A 26,120-nucleotide genomic window follows, 5' to 3' on the forward strand; every position below is an offset into this window, starting at 1 on the left:
CTCAGGCCAGAACTGTGTGTTAAAAAGACCACACGTGAGTATAGGTCAAGCTGAGATTTTCTTAACGCATAGCACATGTATCTGTCGAAATGAACTTCCTTTGTATGGGAGTAATGTACGAACATCTCCCAACCTGCCCCTTGACTGGTGCTGCCTTCTGTTGTCAGTTTCTTGAATGATTTCGAAAGAAACATTAGCAAACGTAACAGATTCTGTTGTGAATGACTGGACCAATATGATCACAGTGACATAATTTTGTGCATGTGAAACCTTACAACTTGTAAGGTTTCACAGTTAGCTGCTACAAATACGTCATGTTTGTTGAGTGAGCAAGAAATTCTGGAAGTTTGAGAGAAAGAAATTGCTCAATAACCCACCTTTTACTTTTTCATGGGAGGATAATTATATTTGCCATCATCATTACTTTATAATTTGTAATCTATCAAAGAACGAAAGTAAATATGGATAATAAGTCTTGAAGATTGACCATTTTTTAGTATGTTTTACTCTTGAAGATACGTCTACTCTTGAAGATACGTCAGTAACAGCTTAAATAGCCAATTTCCTAGGCCCAATATTCTTCTAAGTGTCTGGTCTCCAAAGTTTTAATATTGTTCATACGTATTTTTAATAATGTCTGAAGAAACAGACATTGGTGGTGATCTTGCTGCTGTAATAAATTTATGAAATTATATATATATATATATATATATATTTGTGTGTCCTGTCCAACAGAAATTGTCATGCATCATCAGTAGGTAATATCTTAAACGTAATGCAGCTAATGTCAGAAATTTTGTGCAACTGTGAATAAACTTCTCGGGTCATATATTGATACTCTCTCCAGTTTAGCTTTTATAAGTACCTATTCATTAACATTACGCAGTCTCACAGTTTGCAGTTGAAAATGCCTGTATTATAGCTGTTGTAAATATGCATGACCATGCCAAACATGTCCAGACAAGTGTGTTATAATATTTAGAGAATAACTGAATGCTTTTGGGTAGTGTATTACATGGCTAGTAGATTTGTGTCCATTTTTCATGTAATTAAAGTTATGTAAATACTGAGATCTTAACAGAAGATTCAGATGCCCCTTGTGTTATTTTCTGTAGATATTATAAAATAACTTATAAAGTATTGTGCTGGAAAGTTATAGATATATACAGGGTGTTACAAAAAGGTACGGCCAAACACTCAGGAAACATTCCTCACACACAAATAAAGAAAAGATGTTATGTGGACATGTGTCCGGAAACGCTTAATTTCCATGTTAGAGCTCATTTTAGTTTTGCCCACCTACGCTCAATGGAGCACGTTATCATAATTTCTTACGGGATACTCTACCTGTGCTGCTAGAACATGTGCCTTTACAAGTACGACACAACATGTGGTTCATGCATGATGGAGCTCCTGCACATTTCAGTTGAAGTGTTCGTACGCTTCTCAACAACAGATTCGGTGACCGATGAATTGGTAGAGGCGGACCAATTCCATGACCTCCAGGCTCTCCTGACCTCAACCCTCTTGACTTTCATTTATGGGGGCATTTGAAAGCTCTTGTCTACGCAACCCCGGTAGCAAATGTAGAGACTCTTCGTGCTCGTATTGTGGACGGCTGTGATACAATACGCCATTCTCCAGGGCTGCATCAGCGCATCAGGGATTCCATGCGACGGAGGGTGGATGCATGTATCCTCGCTAACGGAGGACATTTTGAACATTTCCTGTAACAAAGTGTTTGAAGTCACGCTGGTACGTTCTGTTGCTGTGTGTTTCCATTCCATGATTAATGTGATTTGAAGAGAAGTAATAAAATGAGTTCTAACATGAAAAGTAAGCGTTTCCGGACACATGTCCACATAACACATTTTCTTTCTTTGTGTGTGAGGAATGTTTCCTGAAAGTTTGGCCGTACCTTTTTGTAACACCCTGTATAATAGAGGGAAACCTTCCATGTGGGAAAAATATATCTAAAAATAATGATGATGTAACTTACCAAACGAAAGTGTTGGCATGTTAATAGACACACAAACAAACACAAACACACACACAAAATTCAAGCTTTCGCAACCAACGGTTGCTTCATCAGGAAAGAGGGAAGGAGAGGGAAAGGCGAAAGGATGTGGGTTTTAAGGGAGAGGGTAAGGCGTCATTCCAATCCCGGGAGCGGAAAGACTTACCTTAGGAGGAAAAAAGGACAGGTATACACTCGGACACACACACACACACACACACACACATATCCATCCGCACATATACAGACACAAGCAGACATTTGTAAAGGCAAAGAGTTTGGGCATTCCTCTGCCCAAACTCTTTGCCTTTACAAATTTCTGCTGGTGTGTGTGTGTGTGTGTGTGTGTGTGTGTGTGTGTGTGTGTGTGTGTGTGCGCGCGTGCGAGTGTATACCTGTCCTTTTTCCCCCAACATGCCAACGCTTTTGTTTGGTAAGTTAAAGAATCATATTCAGAACTATAAGGAACCAAAGCAAACTGAAATTTAAAAAAAAAAAATATCAAAGCAAGTACTGACTCTCTTGTTACACTGTCTTACACGGTAAACTTGTATCTGTAACAAGATTCGGGACTCTGTGTGTCGTATTTCATCTATCAACTATGTTGTGATTCCTTAACTTCCTTCAGCATATTTACTGGCAAAACAGACTACAGGTGTAACAGGTGTACCGCTGGCTGTTGTGTCTAGTAGACACAATATTTCTGCTAGCACCCTGTCTCCATCACCAGGTATGCTGACGAACTGACGTCCTGAGACCAAGCAGTTGCCTTATCCTCCTCCCCTCCCTCCAGCCCTCCCTCCTCACTCCCTCTCCCTTATCTCCAGGAACAGTGTCAGTGTTTCATAGGTCACAAACATCTGAAGGCACATATTGGCTAATCAGGGGAGATGCCTGCAGCTGCAGAGGTGGTGCAGGCAGCATAATTGTTGCCACTTCGCTCACCTAAGAAGTCATATTTTGTGTTTGCTGAGTACCTCATTATTCTCGTAGTTGAGAGAGTAACTTGGCCACGATTTATCAGCCTGTCATTAGATTGCTTCGTTAATGGCACAGTCCCAGTGTGTGTGTGTGTGTGTGTGTGTGTGTGTGTGTGTGTGTGTGTGTGTTTTGCTCTCCTGCAAGTAACATGAGGATGTAGAATGAGATTTTCACTCTGGAGCGGAGTGTGCGCTGATATGAAACTTCATGGCGGATTAAAACTGTGTGCCGGACCGAGACTCGAACTTCTGTAAAGTTTGGAAGGTAGGAGACAAGGTACTGGCAGAAGTAAAGCTGTGAGGATGGGGCGTGAGTCGTGCTTGGGTAGCTCAGTTGGTAGAGCACTTGCCCGCAAAAGGCAAAGGTCCCGAGTTCGAGTCTCAGTCCAGCACACAGTTTTAATCTGCCAGGAAGTTTCAACATGAGGATGTATCTGTTACGCAACACCCCTTAAGAGTTTGAACAGAATACAGGGTTCAGTTTTTCTCTGGGACATAATGCTGCTGACGGATGAGGAATTAAATTGAAATTTGGAGAACTGAGGGTTCCACTGTGTATGTTGTGTATCTTGAGGCCTGCCAGACAACAATGTTAACACTGGAGTGTTATTATCCCCACTTTTGAGGATGATTCACGTTCTGTAAAATTCAAAATTATGGGCTACCATTGTGATGTTTCCACCCCAATGTAGACTTTTAAATGCCATTGTTGCAGGCATTTTCCTTCCCATTGTATGAAAAACCCAGTTTGTCAAGACTATGGTTAGGCACTTCATCAACACTTGCCTTTCTGTGTCAGTTGAGGAAGAAATGCCCTTCCTGATTCTCAAATTGTGATAACATAATTAAGGAACATTAAATCCAGAAATTTAAGATCTCTGGTTGACTCTCATCTTTTGAAGCTTAGAAAAAATGAGATCTTTTATATGCCATTCCAGTGCTATCATCTTTTGCCATTACTGTGTCTAGGTCATCAACAGTACCTGGAGTATTGACTCCCTCGATTCCAATGACGTTGGCCTCTGCTAGTTGCACAGGGTCCCGGTGCTGCCTGTTCCTCTTTGGTTCCAAACCCCATAGTGGATAAGCCCTCACAAGAGTCCCGACCCTCTAATGAATTTTACAATAAAGAGACGAAATCTTCAGAGACGGCTACGTCGATGAGCCTGCAGGTGCGAAAACTCCCCACACCACTGGTCTTGGAACCTATATCCGTCGATTTGATTCCTCCCCATCTGGTGATCTGCCTTCCTGTTTTGCAATCTCTGTTGATTTTCAAGAAATTCATTTCATTGACCATCATTCCCCAACCTTTCAAAGTCAATGTGCCTCCTGTCAGATCCATACTGGTACCAAGAGCTGTAAGTTGATTCACTCTGATTATATCAATGAGTTGGACTGGTTCTTTGTATCTCCAAGAGAGTATTTTTTATTCTCAGATCTAATGCATTAAACACCTATCTCCTCTGCCAGCCACATTGATCATCCCTCTTTAGCTCTTTTTATTTCTACCTCACCCAGTTTCACTTTTCTTAGGAATGCCCCTTCATATAGCACTCCGATGAAGAGAGGACTTCTAGAATTCATTATCCTTGATACTAGCTGATCCGCATGGTGCCAGGAGGTCAGTTTGTCAGTGTAACTTATGATGGCGGCAGGGTCACTTGTTGAAATATTATACCCATTGAACACGGAGACCCGGCAGTGAACCTGTGCACTGTTATGCAAACAGCCATGTGTCTGGTGGGTGAAAACAAGCATTTTGTTCCCCAAGCTTCCCATTTGTTTTTTCTTTATATATTTCAGTATGTGTACTACATTGACTGATTTGTTGATCTAAATGGGTACTACATTGACTGATTTGTTGATCTAAATGGGTATTTCACTAGGGCTTTTCTCTAGTTTTTACAAGAAGTTTTGCAATGTTCCTTGATTATATTGCATACCCCTTCTTCCCATTGGCTACTGATCTCAACCTTTACTGTCTGCACCTTTATCAACAATTCAGACAGTTTTTCTTCAGAATTAAACAATTACATGTGAGATTCATTTTGCCTATACACTGGGTTTTGTTTTCATTGTGCCAGTTTTATTTATTGGTTGTAAATCATACTAATTTTAGTAGCTGTCTACAACAGCATTTTCTGAACTGTTACATCACCCTTTTGCATGATTGTTTTTATTCAATTTTTGTTTTGTTTAAGTTGTATTACCTTCACTGGATACATGTTCGTGGAACATAAGAAGTTTCTCTGTTAACTTCTATTGTCTGAGAGTGCTTTTCCTGCTCCCTATTTTGTCTTTCCTGTTATTATGCTTTTGAGTGATGTAAGACAGTAATTTTCCAAAACATTGAACTTCGTGGTAGCTCTGTTGTTTGTACTGAAGTTACTCTGTGACATAGTAGAGAGAACTTGGAGAATTATGAGAATTTAAACTTGGACACACTTGTAGATGCTAGAATTGTTTGTAAAACTTTAATAAGAGTAGAAATCTAAATACAAAAGGAGTATTCTTGAAAAGCTCAGTGCTAATCCAGCTGTGATGGAATGGCTGTAGGGATATTATACATTAATGCTGTATGATGAACAACAACTATTATGCTTTCTGCAACATCTGAATTCAATCCACAAAAACATCAAATTTATGATGGAAGTGCAGAAGGCTGGCTGCCATTTCTGGATGTCTTGGTCAGTTGTAAAGTGAATGGATCATTGGCTCATTCTGTTTAGCATAAGCCCACACATACAGATCTGTATTTGCAGGTGTCTAGCTACCACCACCGATCGCACACTATGGACATACTTCAAACATTGCTGCACTGTGTGTTTGTTTTGTCTAATGGAGACAGCCTTGCAAAGGAACTGGAACACCTATAGTCTGTGTTCAAAAATAATGGATATTCTCCACATCGGATCACTTTAAGGAGGAAGAAACTTGACCAACCTCAAGATCAAGAGCAGGAGTGGTGGCTCAAGTCCAGGGTGTACCTCCCACATGTCGGCAATATTTCTTCAAAATTAAGCAGAATCTTAAGGAAACTTGCCAAAGCAATCTTCCACTCAACCACAAAGACCCATGCTCTTTTCGGTTCAACAAATGACAGTCTGTGTTAGCAGAGGGCTGGAATCTACAGAATTCAGTGCCAGTGTGGCAAAGCCTATATTGGTCAAACAACACGCACAGTGCACAGAAGGTGCATTGAACATGATCATCACACTCTCCTTTCACAGCTCAATAATTCAGCAATAGCTGACCATTGTATCTCTACAGGGCATTCTCTGGATTATTCTGCCATGGAAATTTTGGGCTTGATGAGATCCTTTTGGGATTAAATTATAAAAAATCCATGGAAATAAGTTTGGCAGAAGATTTTATTAATTGTGATGGTCGGTTTCAACTTGATAAGGCATAGGACCTGGTGATTTCTTCAGCATCTTCTGAAAGAAAACATGACTACTAACATGCCTAGTGACAGTTAATTTTTATTATTGCAACATCTGAATTCTAATGCCAAGAGCCCACATTCTGACAGAGAGCACACGTGTTGTATCACCATTACATATGTGCCTGTGTGCCGTAGATGGAGCAGTATTTGAAGAAACTCAACTTAGGTCACTCATATAGCAGCTGCCTTTGCACATGAATATCTTTACCAATTTTTGGTATAAAGTTAACGATGTGAATTAGCACTGTCCAGTGCAAACAATGAACAGCTGAGTGGTTGTGCTGCAACCCCAAACTTCATGGAAACTTGTCTCCAAGTCCATATCACCTGTGTTAGGTAACAGCAGCAGTGAAAATGATGTTTACAACAACCACATTTTAAAATACAAATATTGACTGACACTGGCCCAAAGGTAGAAAATAAAGCAAAGAAAGATGCCAGAGCCATATAACCTCTTAGAGTCCTGAAGGTTGGTACAAAGCCTGATTTTATTGAAACTGATATTTCCAAGCAATAAGGATACAAATAAGTCAAAAATATAGAGAAAAAAATTATTTTCACTTTTACATGTATTTCTCAGATGGTATCATATGTGATACCTGTGGTCTATGTTAATACAAAGTAATGCATATGAGTGTTACAAAAAAATTATTCTTAACATATAAAATAATCCTATTTTTGTGTGAGAAATGTAACATAAATTCAAATTCACTTCTTGTGAAAAAGAACAAAACAATTTCTTTCAGATGTAAAGCACAGGAACATTTGACATGTGCTGCATCATACAAACTTTAGACCTCTACAACCCTCTAATATGCATTTTGATCTATTTTTCTGTATTTTGTTCATCATTTGAGGCATGTGCTTAGCATTTGATACCCTGAATGGCAAAGATGGTAAAGCTTTTGGTGCTCTTGCCCGTTTTGCTGGTGGACCTTCATGATCACCACCACCACCACCACCACCACCACCATCATCATCATCATCATCATCATCATCATCATCAAGCTTGATATTGCATGATGTCTTTTCTCATAAATTTATTACTACTGTCCATTTATTAGTTCTGCTTCTCATTGGGTATTTTCCCACTACCCTATACAGGAGATCCACACCATCCGTATATTTGTTATTTTTGGTATTTGGTAACTGCATTTGGTCCAGGAATTTGGACATAAACCTTAACTTTCTTTGACGAAAGTTGGACAACGGGATGAACACCAAAAGCAGAAGATGCAACGTAAATAGGTTTATTGTCAAACCATTTCATTGCAGCTATTTTTTCATCACTCCTTACAACCTGATCAAAAGAACCTCTGCTCTCCCTTTTCAAATCTAAATTTCTCTCTTGAAATTTACAGCTTTTGGAAGACGATAAGCCATTATAGTCCCAGTTGCTAAGATTGGCCCATTAGTTAGGAGACTATCTAGTAAGGGGACAGATGTGAAGTACCTGTCAGTGTATATTAGTGACCCATATGGCAAGGAATCTGATAGCTTTAGAACAACATGCCCTCCAGTATTAAGGTTGTCAGGTACTGGAATTTTTCCAGACGTGATATCTTTACCCTTTCCTTGGCATAGCAAAAAGTCAAGTGGTATACCGTTGGATGTGGCTAGCACAAAGTTCAGGCCAACTGTGTGAGGTTTACCCCTAACATACTGTCTTGTTCTTACTTAGGCCTCTAAACTGTATCATCTGCTCATCTATACGTGTATAAGTTGGTCAGCGATGATTTCAAAATGCACTTCTTAGTCTGTCAAGGAGTGGTTGTATCTTCCAATAACTGTCACTTCGTTTGGTTTCCTCTATTACAGCATTGTTATTAACCAGTTTCAGATTATTTCTTATCAGGTAAAACCTGTCCCTGCTAACTGTATGTGTAATCATTGAGAATGTGTTGGGGAAAGGTGAACACGTTATCCAATCTAGGGAACCCCAATAATGCAATCGGAATACTAACCCCCCAAAACTTTCTTAATTCTGCTCCATTGACTTTCCTGTTAGTGTAACATGACATAAATTTATATAATAAGCCATATCATCAAACAATGTTTGGTCAATAAATTGCGTGAAACATTCAAATGGCAACTTCACAGTTGGAATTTCAGGTGCTGCAAATTCTGATACTTCAGGATTAAACGTAGAAATTAAAGTAAAATAACATAAATCTTTGCAAAACTATACGTTAAATGTGCCTTACAAATTTGTATTTAGCAACTACTTACTCTGTCGTGTCTCTCCATTTTGCACCTCTGTGTTGGATCTCACTCAAAGGTATCCCATCGTCATCTGGTTCTGATGACTCATCAGCTGCTGAAGTTTGTGATCTGACAGCTATATCAAGTTCATCTTCTTCTCCAGACAGCTCAAATTCATAAATATTTGGACCTTCCACTGCCAAAAGTTCCACTATTTCTTCATCAGTTAGCCCTACAGCAGGGAAAAATGAGATACCCAGTATATTTACATGTAAGGGAAACACGTAATGTAATACAGGATAATGACAGTAAACTGAAGAACATTTAGCAAAACTTGAAGAAACAAACACACGTGCCTCTATAACGAAGTAAACAATGACAGGAGATTTATAGTAATAATCCTGAGGTATCAGGGATGATACTTGCAATTAAGTAGAACATCTTATTCATGAAGAGTAGTTTCTCAGTAGAGATGTTTATTTACGGGATAAATGAACCATTTGCGAATATAAATATGCTTCTAAATGTGTGAAATTGCAAAAGATAAGAATATTTACCTTTTTTAATTCCCGATGTGGTGCATGCCACTGTAACACTCACTTTCCAGCTGCTGCTGCCACCTGTTGGTGTCGTGAAGAAGTTTGAACAAATGACAAATGGAATGCACTGAATGTATACTGTGTGATACTGGCAGGCTGTCTCGCTAAAGCGGTTGAAAAACGCGTAAAATTTTTTTAGATTAGAGGTATCACGTATGATACCTATGGAAACTAGAGGATAATTAATAATCTGAAACATTCCAGTTTTATGCAGTGGGCAGGGGGCGGGCGCAGAAATTGTTGATGTAAGGTCAACATGATTAATCATAATATTGTCAGAGCGTGATAAAAGAAATGAAATATTTTTGAGAAGATAGTGGTAAGTAAAATACATTATGAAGTGGCAACACACTCTCTTATTTTGATCACATTATCAGTACAGATTATAGCAGAGAAACCCTATATTGCTATGTCATGGCTAGCATAGCTGTCCCTCTCCAAGCAGCATTGGCATATGGGAGGGGACATCTGTTCTATGCTAGAAACGCTGTATGCCTTATCTTAACATCTTGCCAAGAAACGTCTGAGAATGAGTGATGGGTTAGTTTGAGGTAGATGGAGAGGCTGGAAAGAGGAGGGAGATAAAGTTGGCCGATGTGTGCATTGAATGACAGTGAGCTATTTTAGGGTCCTAGTATGAACTCGAGTAAAGAGTTACACACTTGCATAATTCAGTGGAATGGCACTTTGGTCAGGGAGCTACATTATGAAAATTGTAATGCAGCTTTGGATATTCACTGTGTTGTGCTGACCAAAATGCAAATTTAGTGAAGTGGATTGTTTTAAAAAATTTTGACTATGTCCACTCTTTCAAGTGGACAACTGAATGGTCCCATTGCCCACACAGAATGCTACAAAGTAGCTGTAGCAAATGTGGTAGGTGCTCTCTCAATATTTCTGTTCTTAAGAGGATAATACAGGCCTGTTGCTGGACTGATATAGGAAAATATGAGGGGTTGGAACTTAAATAGTGGCAACTGCTCATTCACAACTGATACAAAAGAGTTACATATTTGCACCTGTTACTGTCCTTCAGAGTAGTAACCAGCATTGTGTAGAACCAATTGCCAGTGATGTGGAAGCCGTAGTATACCGTTAGCAGAGCCTGTTGATGGTGCGAATGGAGCAGTCTGAATTTATGGTGATATCCTAACGCATTACATTCCTGCACAGCAGACCATCAATCACAGTATTAATGTTCATTTTTGGAGTATCACCTATGACCAGCTTTGTGAAAGAGGCGGCGACACTTTCTGCGCAACCCGCCCGTCATTTTGCACGCCAGTGTGTGGGCGCATACAGTGCTAGCTGTGGCTGCTCTGTTCGGTCGATGGGACTGTGAAGTACTGTACCATCCACCACACTCCCCACACTTAACTCCCTGTGACTTTGATTTGATTCCAAAGAGAAGGAACTACTTCGTGGCATTTGCTTCAGAACTGTGTCAGAGATTCGACAGGCAGTAGACCGCTCCATTTGCACCATCAACAGAACAGGCTCTGCTAACGGTATACAAGGCCTTCCACATCACTGGCAACAGGTTCTACACAATGCTGGTGACTACTTTGAAGGACAGTAATAGGTGCAAACATGTAACTCTTTTGCATCAGCTGTGAATAAATAGTTGCCACTATTTAAGTTCCATCCCTCATGTCAGGATGTGAGAGATGGATCTTATACTTGTCATTGACCTCTTGACATAGAGAATGAGGAGTCAGATTGTTGACAGGGTTGGTATAAAGAAGGACTAAGGTATTGTGCAACTTCAGTGACAGATACCATTTAAAGTGTAATGAGATGGTTCCTGCAGTGGGGGATTCATTTTGGGGCACTGTGAAGGAACTTCCTGTAGGCAACTGTGTCTGCATAGATACGTTGGCAGCCCCGGTGTTTTATGGTTTTTTATGTGGTTTGACCCCACAACAAAGTCTTTCATTCAAAACTTCATTGTCATATATTTAATCTGATGAAAATATTTAGTAAGTAAATGTTCTGCCCATGCGATTTCTCCAAGTCCCACATTTTAAAGATGTGTTTTGATGTTACTGTGGATGATTATTAAGTGTCATGAAATTCACCTCAAGTTTCTGTAGTTTCATTGATATTGTGCCCCTGACATTAATGCATTAATGAAGTTGGAGGAAGTTTTACCATGAAAAACATATACAGTTCTCATTGCATTGTAGCCTCTCCCCCCCCCCCCCCCCCCCCCCCCCCCACCCGCCCCAAGTGTTCAGTGGTGTGAGGAAGAAACAAATAATGGTGCACCTTCTCAGATAGGTGCTCCATTTATCTTTAGCAGAAAGACACAAGAAATATAAAATTTTGCAAATCCATTAATCAAGGGTGTAGTCAAGTGACACGCTTAACATTTGGAGACTGTATTCTCTAATTTCAGTCTGTTTTCATCCCATGACAACTGATTAATTTTTTTTTTAATTGACTGTTGTGAAGCAGTCTTGGATGATGAACAGTAGAAGGTTTCATTATATTCTTGTCACTCTTTTGTTAGTGATGTAACTGATGCATGCAATTCATCTCTCATTGTAGAAAGTTATTTTCTATTTTGTCTAACAGTTTTTCATTGCAAGCCTAAAGATGTGTACAAAAAATTATCATCTGTTGCAGAACTGTGATGTCGAAACCAAGAGAATTTGCACATCTCATTAAAAACAAATTTGGAAGTGCGGATAATATTAACCAGCTAGCACGTAAGTGACAATTGTATTCATAGTTTACATTAACATAAACAGGCATAATACTTTTTATATTCATACAGTTCTTTGCAGACATGTCATTTATTTTATACTTGAACTAGATTCTGCAATTGGTGGATGAGGGACTTAATGTAGGCTTACTTTTCTGTAAAATATTAAATTAATTAAATTTTTTTTCTTTTGCATGAATGTCAGCTTTTGAACTGCTTACAAATAAAAAATTACACGCAGTTAGTCAAGGCAGGGTTAATCTTGTTGCCAGTTTATGGTCACAAGTAAAATGTTACAACTTTACTTTCCCATACTGCAACATAATACCTTTTTCATGGGTATTTTTGAACTCTATCATAAATACATAATTGGTCATTATAGTGATTCCTATAATTTTATCAACATAATGCATCATACTAGAAAATTTCTTTGATATATTCAAAGCTACTGTTGGATGCTGATTTTATAAGAATGGAAGTATAAAACAAGCCATGCAGTTACAATCCAGTACTCAATATAGCCGTAATAATTGTGATATGAGAATAAATGAAGAACAATTCCATAGCAATCTTAAGAACAGTGACTTAATTTTCACTTTCGTTTCCCTCTTTGGTTTTACTCCTGTCTATCTTCTGATGAAGTGTTACTGTCTTTTACTGACATACAGTCTGTTCCACGAGAAAGTGTATGCCATTATCTGTATAAAATAAAAAGACACTATTATAAATATAAATTTACATGAAAATACATGTTATTACTAATTTTTAAAATAACTTAATAGTTAATCCAGTCACTGCCAATATCCCCCCTGCGTGTCTGGGGGTTAGAATAGGCTCGAGGTATCCCTGCCTGTCGCAAGAGGCAACTAAAAGGAGTCTCACACTTTTCGACCCCATAAGTTTAGGTCCCATTTTATGGTTTGACTGGCCACTTTCCAGGTTCTACAGAAGTGCGGACCATATGGGGAAGGACGCCTTACGTGGTGCAAGAGTTATCCATAGTGCCCTTAGATTCGATCTCCTGAACCTCTTGTCATGGCTTTGCGTCTCCACCTGCAATTCAACTATTTGGGCGACGACACTTCCCGGGGTATGTCATCTTTCGCTCCCATGACTTAGATTTCTCTGCACCCAATATCCAGCATGGTAGCAGTCCATTGTGGTGGGGCCGTAATGTACTCATGTACAGGGATCACACTGCTGATGCCTGAACTGCAATGACCATCATGCGAGGTGGCCAATTCCAGGTGTTACTTGTTTGTGACCAGCTGGGTGATATTCCTGTTTCTGTCACTCCCCATAAAAGCCTCAAAATGGTCCAGGGGATTATTTTTCCACCACAACCTCCTCTTGCAGTCTGATGATGAGCTTTGCACCAATCTACAATGGTGGGGTGTTCGTTTCATCCAGCGCATTTACAGGGAACCCAAAGACAACAGGATTGCTACTGGTGCCTTCAATTTGCCCTTTGAGGGTGATTTGTTGCCTGAAAAGGTCAAGGTGATGGTTTAGCACTGTGACATTAAACGATACATCCCACCCCCTTTGCGGAGGTTTAAGTGCTGGAAGTTCAGGCACATGTCTTCCCACTGCACTTCCAGCACCACATGTCAAGACTGCGGATGTCCACTGCATCCAGATACTCCCTGTGTGCCTCCTCCCACTTGTATCAGTTGCAGAGAGCAGCACTCTCCTTGCTCGCCAGACTGCACATCACTCTAAAAGGAGTGGAAAATCATGGGAATAGAAGACCCTGGACTGGTTGACTTATGAAAACGCTAAACGTAAATTTGAATGATTACACCCCATTCGGTTGATGTCCACATATGCTGCAGCTACAATACCATTGCCATCACAAGTACCAATCGTACTACAGTCTGTGCCACAAACAGTGGTCCCTCTGGGCCTCCAGAATACATCTGCCCTCTTGGTGGTAGTGGGAAAATCTCCGTCCGTTGCTCCCAAAGTACCTACTTTGGGAGCAAGGCCCCCCCAAAAGTATGTCACATACTTGAGTATTGCTCATCAGTGTGGGATTCGTACCGGATCGGGTCGACGGAGGAGATAGAGAAGATCCAAAGAAGAGCAGCGCGTTTCATCACAGTGTTAGTTGGTAACCGTGATAGCGTTACGGAGATGTTTATCAAACTCAAGTGGCAGACTCTGCAAGAGAGGCGCTCTGCATCGCGGTGTAACTTGCTGTCCAAGTTTTTAGAGGGTGCGTTTCTGGGTGAGGTATTGAATATATTGCTTCCCCCTACTTATACCCCCTGAGAAGATCACGAATGTAAAATTAGAGAGATTCGAGCGTGCACGGAGGCTTTCCGACAGTCGTTCTTCCCGCAAACCACATGGAACTGGAACAGAAAAGGGAGGTAATGACAGTGGCACGTAAAGTGCCCTCCGCCACACACTGTTGGGTGGCTTGCGAAGTATAAATGTAGATGTAGATGTAGACCCTCCTCCGGCTCCTCTCGTGCAGAAGGGGTCCCTTGAGACCCTCTCCCCCAAGGTCTCCACTAATGCCACAGCAGACACTTGCCAGTGGCTAAAGAAACTAAAAGATGCTGGACCAAGAGCTTCACAGTCTTCCTTCGTGCCTGAAGCTACTTTGGATAAGTCCTCCCAGCAAGCTCCTAAAAAGAAGCAATAGAGCAAGCAAACAAAGAAGTCTGCTAAGAAAAAGGACCTTCTGGTGGCTCCAACACCACCACTCCCTACCAGTTCTGCACTTGCAGATCAGGTGAAGATCTCAGCATCCCCTGAGGACCTGGATCTCACTGATGCCTCATCCACAATAGGAATGGATACAAATAATCACTCAGTGGCAGCAGGTGACCCTGCCTCCCTTGCATGCTTCATGCCTTCCCAGCCTAATGATCACGTCATCCTCCAGTGGAATTGTTGCGGTTTTTTCCACCACCTGGCTGAGCTATGGCAACTGTTAAGCTTTACATGTGCTTTCTGCATTGCCCTCCGTGAAACCTAGTACCCGGCAATGCGGACCCATGCCCTTCTTGGCTATATAGGAGATCACAAGAACCGTAGCGACTATTAGAGTGTCAGGTGGAGTTTGTGTCTATGTCCTGAACTCAGTATGCAGTGAACCTGTGCCCTTTCAAACCCCTCTTGAAGCTGTGGCTGTCAGGATAAGGTCGACACAGGAAATGTCTGTCTGCAACATATATCTTCCTCCAGATGGTGCAGTACCCCTGAACACATTGGCTGCACTGATTCATCAACTCCCTAAATCTGTCTTACGTTTGGGAGATTTTAACGCCCACAATGCCTTGTGGGTTGGCACTGTGCTTACTGGCTGAGGTAGAGATGTCGAAGCTTTCCTCTCTCAACTTGACCTCTGCCTCTTAAATACTGGGGCCCCCACATATTTCAGTGTGGTTCATGGCACTTACTCGGCCATTGATTTATCCCTCTGCATCGCAGGAATTCTTCCATCTGTCCACTGGAGAGCCAACGTTGGCTTGTGTGGTAGTGACCACTTTCCCATCTTCTGTCACTCCCCGAGCGCCATTCCCCCAGACGTCTACCAAGATGGGCTTTAAACAAGGCAGACTGGGACGCTTTCACTTCTGCTGTCACCATTGAATCTCCCCCATATGGTACCATCGATGTGGTAATTGAGCAGGTCACTAGAATGATCGTTTGTGTGGCAGAAAACATGATCCCTTGTTTTTTGGGTGCCCCCAGTGAAAGTCAGTACCTTGGTGGTCGCCAGAAATCGCTGATGCCATTAAAGAGTGTCGGTGAGCTCTACGGCGAGATAAATGGCTACCTTTCTGAGTACACCTAATAGCTTTTAAACGGCTGTGTTCTCGTGTTCGCCAGCTTATAAAAAGACGGAAACAGGAGTGTTGGAAGCGGTATGTCTCGACCATTGGGTGCCATACGTCACCTTCCCAAGTCTGGACAAAGATCACACGTGTTTGTGGGTACCAGACCTCCAGACTCCAACAGGTGTTTCTGGCATTAACATCAATGGCATGTTATCTACCGATGCAAACACAATTGCTGAACACTTGGCTGAGCACTATACTAGAGTCTCCGCATCGGAGAACTATCCCCCAGCATTTCGCACCCTCAAACAGTGGGTGGAAAGGAAAGCTCTCTCGTTCACTAAACGTCACAGTGAACCCTATAATGCTCCATTTACAGAATGGGAGCTCCTCATTGTCCTTGCACATTGCCCAGACACAGCTCCTGGGCCAGATCGGATCCACAGTCAGATGATCAAACATCTCTTGTCCGACTACAAGCTACTTCGCCTCGTCATCTTCAACTGTATCTCGTTCGATGGCGTCTTTCCGTCGCAGTGGCTGGGAGAGCACCATCATTCCAGTGCTCAAACCCGGTAAAAACCTGCTTGATGTGGATAGCTATTGGCCCATTAGCCTCACCAACATTATTTGTAAGCTGGGCGGTTTCCACCAGGATGGCTCTACCACTGATAATCTAGTTTCCCTTGAATCTGCCATCTGAACAGCATTTTCCAGATGCCAACACCTGGTTGCTGTCTTTTTTGATTTACGCAAGGCTTACGATACGACCTGGCGACATCATATCCTTGCCACATTATATGAGTGGAGTCTCCGGGGCCTGCCCCCAATTTTTATCTAAAATTTGCTGTCGCTCTGTACTTACAGTGCCAAAGTTGGTGCTTCCTATAGTTCCCCCTATATCCACAAGAATGGGGTCCCACAGGGCTCTTATTGAGTGTGTCTCCACTTCTAGTGGCGTCAGGTTAGCCGAGACCTCTAATGTGCTGCTTCCTGGACTCGAGTAAGTGGCGCCAGGTTAGCTGAGAACGCTAATGCACTGCTTCCTGGACTCGAGTAAGCGCACTGGCTCCGGGTCAAATCCGCCCAGAGGGGGGCCAGTGTGCCGGTCAACCTGGCTGTGGTTTTTAGGCGGTTTTCCACATCCCACTAAGTGAATACCGGGACAATCCCCTCGCCCTGCCTCAGTTACACGGATTGCAGACGTTTGAAACATGTTCGCAGTATTTCATGATTTACACTAGACATAGACAGCTGGGGTACATCCGGCATCCGGCCCCCCTTCAAATTAACCTTGCCAAATCCGACTGTAACCATGCCGACCCTGCAAAAATTGCGGCACAAAGGCACAATAGAAGGAAAAACGGGCTGTCAGTCTTACCTTCTCTGTTTGCAGATGACTTCTGCATTTTGTACTGCTCCTCCAGTGCTGGTGTTGCTGAGCGTCCTCCAGTACTGGTGTTGCCGAGAAGCACCTAGAGGGAGCCATCCAAGGCGCCGTCATGGGCTCTAGCCCATAGCTTCCAGTTTTCAGCTGCGAAATCGTGTGTCATGCACTTCTGTCGGCGTCGTACTGTTTATCCGGAACCAGAACTTTACCTTAATGGTGATCCACTCACAGTAGTGGAGAATATAGATTCTAAGAACTGGTTTTCAACGCCCAATTGACGTGGCTTCCCCATGTTTGTCAGCTGAAGCGGAAGTGCTGGCAGCACATCAAAGCCCTGTGCTGCCTGAGCAACACCAACTGGGGTGCAGATCGCTCTACGCTGCTGCAGCTCTACAGATCCCTTGTTCAATCCCACCTTGGCTATGGGAGTCTGGTTTATGGTTTGGCGGTGCCCTGAGTGTTGCGTTTACTGGACCCAGTGCACCACTGTGGCATTTGACTGGCAACAGGAGCTCTAAGGACGAGGTTGGTGACCAGCACCCTGTTTGAGGCTGGAGTCCCTTCATTGAAGGTTAGGCATGCTCAACTGATTGCCAGTTTTGTTGCACACTTTCATAGTTTTCCTGATCATCCGAATTACTGTCTCCTTTTCCCATCCACGGTGGTTCATCTCTCACATCGGAGGCCCAGGTCAGAGCTTACGATTGCGGTTTGCGACCAATCGCTTCTGTCTGAAGTGGAGTCCTCGCCTTCACCACCTATACTCGAGGTCCATTCATGTACACCTCAACACCTCAATGGTGTACATCTAGCAAGCTTCACCTGGACCTTTCACATGATCCTAAGGCCTCTGTTAACCCCGTGGCCCTCCACTGTCACTGCCTCTCAAATCTTGGCATGTACCAGGACCATGAAGTGGTTTACACTGACAGCTCGATGGCTGATGGTCATGTCGGCTCTGCATATGTTCATGAAGGACATATTGAACAGCACTCCTTGCCAGATGGCTGCAGTGTTTTCACTGCAGAGATGGCAGTCATTTCTTGTGCTCTTGAGCGCATCTGCTCATGTCCTGGCAAGTTGTTTCTCTTCTGTACTGACTCCTTGAGCAGCGTACATGCTGTCGACCAGTGCTACTCCTGCCATCCTTTGGTAGCAACCATCCAGGAGTCCATCTATGCCCTGGAACGGTCCAGTCATTCTGTGGTGTTTGTGTGGACCCCAGGCCTCGTTGGAATCCCAGGAAATGAACTTGCTGACCAAACAGGCTACACAGAAACCTCTTCTGGAGATCAGCATCCCTGTAACTGACCTGCGATCATTATTAAGCCATAAGGTTTTTCAGCTTTGAGAGATGGAATGTCATAATCTCAGTACGCACAACAAACTGCGTGCCCTTAAGGAGACTACGAATGTGTGGAATACCTCCATGTGGGCCTCTCACAGGGACTCGGTGGTTCTCTGCCAGCTCCGCATTGGCCATACATGGCTACCTCCTCTGTCACAAGGACCCGCCTCGGTGTCACTGTGGCTCACATATGACTATCGTCAACATCTTGCTGGACTGCCCACTTTTAGCTGCTCTGCGGCAGACTTTTAACCTTCCCAGCAGCCTACCTTCGCTGTTGGATGACAATGCCTCTACAGCAGATTTAGTTTTATGTTTTATTCGTGAGGGTTTTTTTAATCATACCATTTGAGGGCGGGCATTTAGCCTTCTCTCTGAGGTCACCACCCTCCCTCCGCTTTAACTCTTTTGTACTTTCCTTGCATTTATTTGTCTTGTTGGTCGTCTTTTCCCTACATGTGTTCATCTCGCCTTGTCTTTTTGGGGTGGGCATTTTAATGTGTTGCAGTGTGGCTGGCTCATCCTTTTTTATTGTTGTGATCAGCCAGCCCAGACCATCTGCTCTATGGTTTTAATACCTTCTTCTGCTTTTTCTTGTGGTGTATGCTTTCCCCATCTTTTGTTTGTTCCATTTGTTTTCTTTTTAGGTGTGGTGCTGGGTGTTTTTGTACCTTGTGTCTCGCTTGCGTCAGGGAAAAGGGACTGATGATCCTGTAGTTTGGTCCCTTTATATCCCAAACCAGCCAGCCAACCAACCAAGTGCCATTATTGATTATAGTGACACCTTAGCCCTTTCTCCGGTAAATCATCCATGTTTCCAAACTCTAAAAATCGATTGACTCATTTAGCAACGAATGTTATTGGCTTTCTAAGAATTTTAGCGGCAGCTCCATATGAAAGCTTTGGTCCCTTTGGATGATCTAAAAGGAACACTGCCTGTGACGCTTCAGATATTTTGCACTCATTTTAAACTGCAGCTGACAAAACGAAACATTCAACTCTCACACTGTTTATCTATACACTGTGCAAAAGCGCATTGAGATTAAAGACCACTACCAGAGATGTTGCTGCCAACGTTACATTTAAAATTATGGTTTACACTTTCTCGTGAAACTGACTGTGCATGATTGACACGATTTACAAAATTTTCTGCACAAAAAGTTCATTAATCATGGTGATTTACTTAACCTTCTCCTTTTAAATGCTGTTGACTCATTAAAGGTATTTGTATCCTGTTTTCACCTAGACAAACGGCAAACAGAGGCCCACAAAATAAAAACCTATGCATTTTTGTAACTTTAATGATTACAAGAATACAGATGACAACTTTGTTTAAATAATGATTATGACACTATACTATTTTTTGCACGAGAATTGGAGTGTAAATTTAGCAGTACACCTCTTCAACAGGTTAGACACAAAATTTTAGAATAATAATCCATGGGAAATCTGAGTTTTATATCTTGTACTTACAGCCATTTAGATAACATGCCACGCAAAAGGGTACACCACTCTACACAAAAACTTGCACCATCTAAGCTGGAGCGCGCACGCACACACACACACACACACACACACACACACACACACACACACACACACACACACACAACTGTACATCTACATTACTCCAGCTGACTATATGTATAAACCATGCACGTAGTGAAGTGGAGGTGTGGCTTAGAAGGGGAGCTAGAACAGGGGGGGAAGGGGCACTTGGGGGAAAAGGGTGTGGGTACAGAATGAGTGAAGGAAGTTAGGGTCGAGCGGCAGAAGTGGAGGTGAGTTGGGTGTAAGGGATTGCAGAAATTGAAGCCAGGTGGATTAGGGGGTCACAGGGTGTGTTGGTAGGACAACCTCAGTTTACGTAATTCAGAGAAGCTGGTGTTACGTGGAAAGATTCAGATGGCACGTGTTATGAAGCATGTTGTGCTTAACACCATGTTGTACCACTGGATGGCCATCTCAACTCTTGGCAACGGACTTGCAGTAGCCATTCATTTGAGTGGACAGCTGTGTGGTGGTAGTGTCCGCATAAAATAGGATGTAGAAATGACAGAAAAGATAATATAGCATGGTTGCTTTCACAGGTGGTCCTGCATCTGATGGGATAAGATAGTGCTGTGAAAGGATTGGAATAGGATGTACTGGGTGGTTGTATTGGACATGTTGCGCAGGGTCTTCCACAGGGGTATGAGCCAAGAGGCAAAGGTTTGGAGTGGGAGTAGGTATAGTATAAGTGTAAGTTCATAATTTCAAATGAGCTGACTGTGGTCCTAATGGTTAGCTATATGTACTTAGCCGACATTGTGTAGAATGCTAAACTGTGTTCTTACTGTGTTTGACACGACTCATCATTTACTTCTGAAATAAAAGGTAATGCCCTTTTTTAGTTTATTCAACTTAAAAGATAGAAAAAAACACCTAACTGTATCACACTCATCCACTGTGATGAAACTGGTAAATTTCAATAATCATTCCTATTCCAACAAAATTTTTGTCTCAACACATTATTAAACACTTTACATCTCAACTTTGTGTATTTGTGACTCATGACTCTTTCGTTGTGTGCTCACATGACCAACCCCACTCTTCTGCTGCCTTTGCATGCTTGCTACTAATGCACATTGTTAACACAATAAACACTATCTCTACTGGAAAAGGCCGGAGATTTTAGGAAGTTCTAGAGACTAAGGTGCACCAGCTAGCGCCTGTTACTAGGTAGTTCACTGGCAGGGATATCGACCATGGTGTTCTTACTTCTCCACCCTTCTCCATCCTTAATTGTTTTGCAAAATAAAAATTTAGGTAAAAATAACAGCTCAGAATCCCATGATATTTATGAAAACCCCATCTTACTCCAATTCATTTGTACTTTAAAAGGTTACAATAATACACAACTTTGACTTACACTGATTTAGGTTATCAGTGCTAATATCCAAGCAAATACATTCATTTTAATATCAAAAATGTTATGCAGATGTGAAATGTAATGAATCATGCAAATTGAATAAATAGCAAGCCTATATGAGTAGTGCTCTTTAATATTCAATAAATATATAGTAGCACATTAGGCAAATAATGAAAGGTGTTTCTTTGTGAAATTATGTTCAGTTATGCATTTTAATCATAAAAAGGAAAGAAAAAAGAAATATTATGTTAAGTGATTTGCATAGTGTGTCAAGTGTAAATAAACAAACGTTAAGAGTGTTCAGCAGATTTGTAGAAGGCACACAGCATGTAAATAATCAAGATAGAACGTTGTAAGCATAATGTACGCAGAACACAAGCATAAACATTGTTTTTAAATATAGACTCTGTCAAGCGGCCAGTGCCCAGAAACCATCTAAATACAAGATTCGTAACATTTATATTCTACCCTGCAGTTTGCTTATGCTCACAGCACTCATTAACACCCAAAGTTCTCGTATTAATGGAAAAGTTGGTATGTGGGAAGGTTCAGGGAGTGTCCTGACTCCAGCTGGGCTCACTTGGGTTGAGCATCCGACCCATCAGCTGCATGGCATCTGGTAGTGACACTGGCACAGTGCAGCGATCATGTGGACTGCTCATAAGTGGTGCTGCTTTTGTGGCTTGTTCATATTTTCTTGCACGAGTGCGCCCCTGACGATACTTGGTAGTGCAACCTGCCTCTCTTGTTGCAGCCAGTAAGCTGCTGTTAAGCAGCTCCTTTATTGTGAAATGAATAAGGGGACATTGGCCTCCTGTAGAATCATGTTTGTTTCGGTAGTGCCAAGTGCTGTGGCATGTTGATCTGCTGCTATCTGCTGTGCAACCCATTGTGCGCCTTTGTGTGCCTGACATCTCACTCCTCCACTGGACTCTGAGAAACCATCAGGGCAACAACTGGTTGAGATATATAGCATTGCTGTCCTGCCTGCACGAGCTCAGACTGTCGCCATTTGTGCACACACTGCAGACCATATTGCTGGTGTATTGTGATGTGATATCTCATACCGCTGTAATCAGTCTTCTTTCCTGCTTGATGATGGTGTTCACTGTTCCACATGTACAACACTTCTCCTGCATGTGTCAGTGACAGTTGCTGTTCACACACATGGTACGGTCTTTGGTGCTGTTTTGCATAGGTCATTACAGTTCCTTCCCACGATTATTAAAGCCAAAAACAGTGTCATGGCCCAGTGTGGTATGTTTAATGTCTCACCTCCATAATTTCAAATTATCTGACCATGGCTCTAATGGTTGGCTATCGTATTTCAGGAAGAAATACTTACTTCAACCATGATCACATAGAAAACTAAACGATATTGTAACTGTATTTGACATGACATCATTTTCTACAAAATTTATCATAAATTATGGCAAGGCCCTCCTGAAATAAAAGATAATATCCTTAACATAGTTTATTCAACTTCCAAACAATAGAAAACATGCCCAACTGTATCACTGTCATTCCCTTTGATGAAACTGAGAAATTTAAAACAACATTCACTCTGAAAGACCTATGCAAGCAAGATTCAACATTTCTATTCCAATGAAATATTTCTCTCGACGCACTGTTAAACACTTTATAATTTAATTTCACGCATTTCTTACTAATGACTCTTTCGTTATAACTTGCATGTTGATGCAAAATGACAATGCCCTGTCTGCTGGAAAAGAGGGGGAGATTATAGAAAGTTCTAAAAGCCACGACTTGCCATCTAGACCTACTACTATGTAGCTTGGTGGCAAAGATATTGATCACAGTGTCCTTACATAAAGACATACAAGGATACTGGGTGGGAGGTGGAATACGTCTTTGAAGAATTGTGGGTAGGATGTTCCTCATTTCCATCTAAATATCAAAGCCCTGGCAAAGAGTATGATTCAGTTGTAATCTGTGATAGTGTTGGTTGATGAGGGGTGGTGCTCCTTTGCAATTGGTTCCTGGGGTGGTTGGAGATTTGGGGTTTGTGTATCTGTATGGTGGGTAGTGTCTGTCTGTGAAGACCATAGTAAAACCTTAATCATACTAGGTATTGAATTCCTCACCACTACAGCTACACTACCCATGAGTGGCCAGGCTATATGAAAGTGATTTTTGCTATGACAGGGATGGCAGTTATAAAAATGCTGCTATTCTTGATGGGTCATGGACTTCAACTGGACAGAACTGTGGATGGAGCAATCAAGAGAGATGGAGGTAGCATACAGAAAGGTGGCATGTTGAGACTAGGATGATGACTAGGTGAAGTGGATGAGAGAAAGGCTGCCCTTCGTCCAAATCAAGATGATGTCAGTGAACCTGAACCAGACAATGAGATGTTGGATGGTTAGGAAAATTTCCTCTAGATGGCCCATAAACAGGTTGGCAAAGGGTGGTACCATGTGGGGCCCATGGCTGTCCCACAGATTTGTTTATATATCTTCTGCTCAAAGAATAGATAATTAAGTGTGAGGGTATAGTTGGTTAGATGTGTAGTGAATGGGGTGGTAGTGGATTTGGAGTCAGATGGACATTGGAAGATTTTATGTTTGACAGTGTCAGTGCCAGTAGGGAATGTTAGTGGATAGGGAACTGAAATCAACAGGGATGATTAGGTATCCAAGTGGTAATGAGATGGGAGCAGTTGAGAGTTGGTGAAGGAAGTGGGTCATGTTACTGATGTGAGAGGCTAGGCTGAGGGCATTTGATGGAGGTGCTGGTCAACCAGATCTGCGATTCTTCTAGTGAGAACAAGGTGCAATGAGCATCTGGGATTGTTGGGCTTATGGATTTTAGGAACCACATAAAGGTGGTGGTGGTGGTGGTGGTGGTGGTGGTGGTGGTGGTGATATCAGGGAGAGAGGGCAGGGGAAGGGAGAGGGAAATGGATTTGGATTAGAGTTTCTGAGCTGCACCTAGTGATTTGATCAGTTATTGGATCTAAGACTTCTATACAGTTACTTACTGACCAGTTTGGTATGGCAGTAGAAGGTAGCAAAAGTAAGGCGAAAGTTTTAAATTTTGCTTTTAAGAAATCGTTCATGCAGGGAATCGTACAAGCATACCATCGGTCGACTATTGTGCAGACTCTTGTATGGAGGACATAGTATTAAACATTGCTGGTGTAGAGAAACAACTGAAATAATTGAAAGAAAATAAGTCACCAGGTTGTGATAGAATTCAGTTTTACAAAGAGTATTCTGCAGCTTTGGCCCCTTAGCTGGCATTTGCTGTGGGTCTCTTGCCAAACAATTGGAAAAAAGCACAGGTGACTTCAGCATATAAGAAGGGAAAAACAGACCTGCAAAATTAAAGATCACTATCCTTAACATTGGTTTGCTGCAGAATCATTGAATGTATTCCCAGTTCGAATATAATAAAGTTCATTGAGAGGAAAAAGATTCTATCCAGTAATCAGCAGGTTTTAGAAAGCATCACCCATGTGAAACTCGGCTTGTCCTTTTCTCACATGAGATCTTGGAAACCATGACATAAGGGCAACAGGCAGGTTCGGTATTCTTAGATTTCCATAAAGCATTTGACATGGTGCCACACTCCCAACTGTTAATGAAGGTGCAAGCATACAGAATTGGAGCCATGCGTCCTACCACATTTACCACCTGAACCAGCTTGCGGCCGACTGTGCTTCTCTGTTGCACGGACCATAGATAGTCAAGCTCAACTGTACCAGGAACGGTGTGCATGGGATTGTGATGTGCAATCAAGCCCTATGGCTCATGGGGTACCTGAACAAGCCTGGGAGTCAACAGGGCTCGATGCAACAGGGATACAGATAGTGCTGGGGAGGTGGAAATGACCGGCCAAACACAAGCGGATTTGCTTTCTGCCTGTCCTTAACCCTCACCAACGTAGTCATGCAAAATCATATCAATCAGGCCCAAACCTCCTTGCATTACCTCATCTCCATCTGTAAAATTCTCCTGCTATGCAATTCCAAATTCCTGGGTCCCATATCACACATTGAATTCCTTGCCTTCCTGTGACTATAGCAACGTGCACAACGCTACCTCAAAAAAAACTCTCCACCCTGTTCATTTTCTACTCCCACTTCGGACAACCACTATCCACCATCTCTGCAACAACCTCCAAACCTCCCCCACATCCCCTCATAGCTGGCAAACCCTGTCTCACAGGCCAGTATTTACCTCATCCTCAAAAACTCCCTCCCATCACCATACAGAATCCAGAACCTAAACAGACAAAAACACAGTCATGAACCTTTCCTCCAAAAGCCATAGCCCTGCAGAAGTATCAGTTCTTTCCAAAGGCCTCACCTTTTGCCCCACTCCCCAATTCAGTTGTGCAGGGCTTGTTAAAGGCCTTTTCTCCTTGTCCCGGTCCCCACAGTGGAAACCCTTTTTTTGCCAACAACCATGCCAATCAGACTCAACCTAAGACCAATGTTGAATGCTGCCTGAGTCAGTTCACTCCTCCATCCAATCGTGATCCACCTCCACTGCCCCAGAATCCCCCTCTGCTACCTTTCCAGACTTTCTTAACCTCGAACCTTGCCTCACCATCATTCCCCAAATCCCTCGACATGCAAACTAATCTTAAATCTGCAGAAAGAAACACAATCCACAACTTACAAACTGATCCTGTCCTTATAATCGTACCTGCTAGTAAAGGCTCCACTACCATTTTTTTTAACCACAAGAATTACC

At 42.2% G+C, this 26,120-nt stretch overlaps 1 protein-coding gene across 3 annotated transcripts in view; it reads left to right on the forward strand.

Moving 5' to 3' along the window:
- LOC124612400 (transmembrane and coiled-coil domains protein 2) overlaps positions 1–26,120 on the forward strand; it is a 188,219-nt gene that overhangs the window by 102,213 nt on the left and 59,886 nt on the right. For all 3 annotated transcript variants that reach the window (XM_047140582.1, XM_047140583.1, XM_047140581.1), the window contains one exon: positions 11,875–11,957. In XM_047140582.1, the coding sequence (XP_046996538.1) occupies positions 11,875–11,957 (83 nt within the window). The remainder of the gene's footprint in view (positions 1–11,874; positions 11,958–26,120) is intronic.

Source organism: Schistocerca americana, chromosome 4 (genome assembly GCF_021461395.2).
Source record: "Schistocerca americana isolate TAMUIC-IGC-003095 chromosome 4, iqSchAmer2.1, whole genome shotgun sequence".
NCBI classification, from domain to species: domain Eukaryota; kingdom Metazoa; phylum Arthropoda; class Insecta; order Orthoptera; family Acrididae; genus Schistocerca; species Schistocerca americana.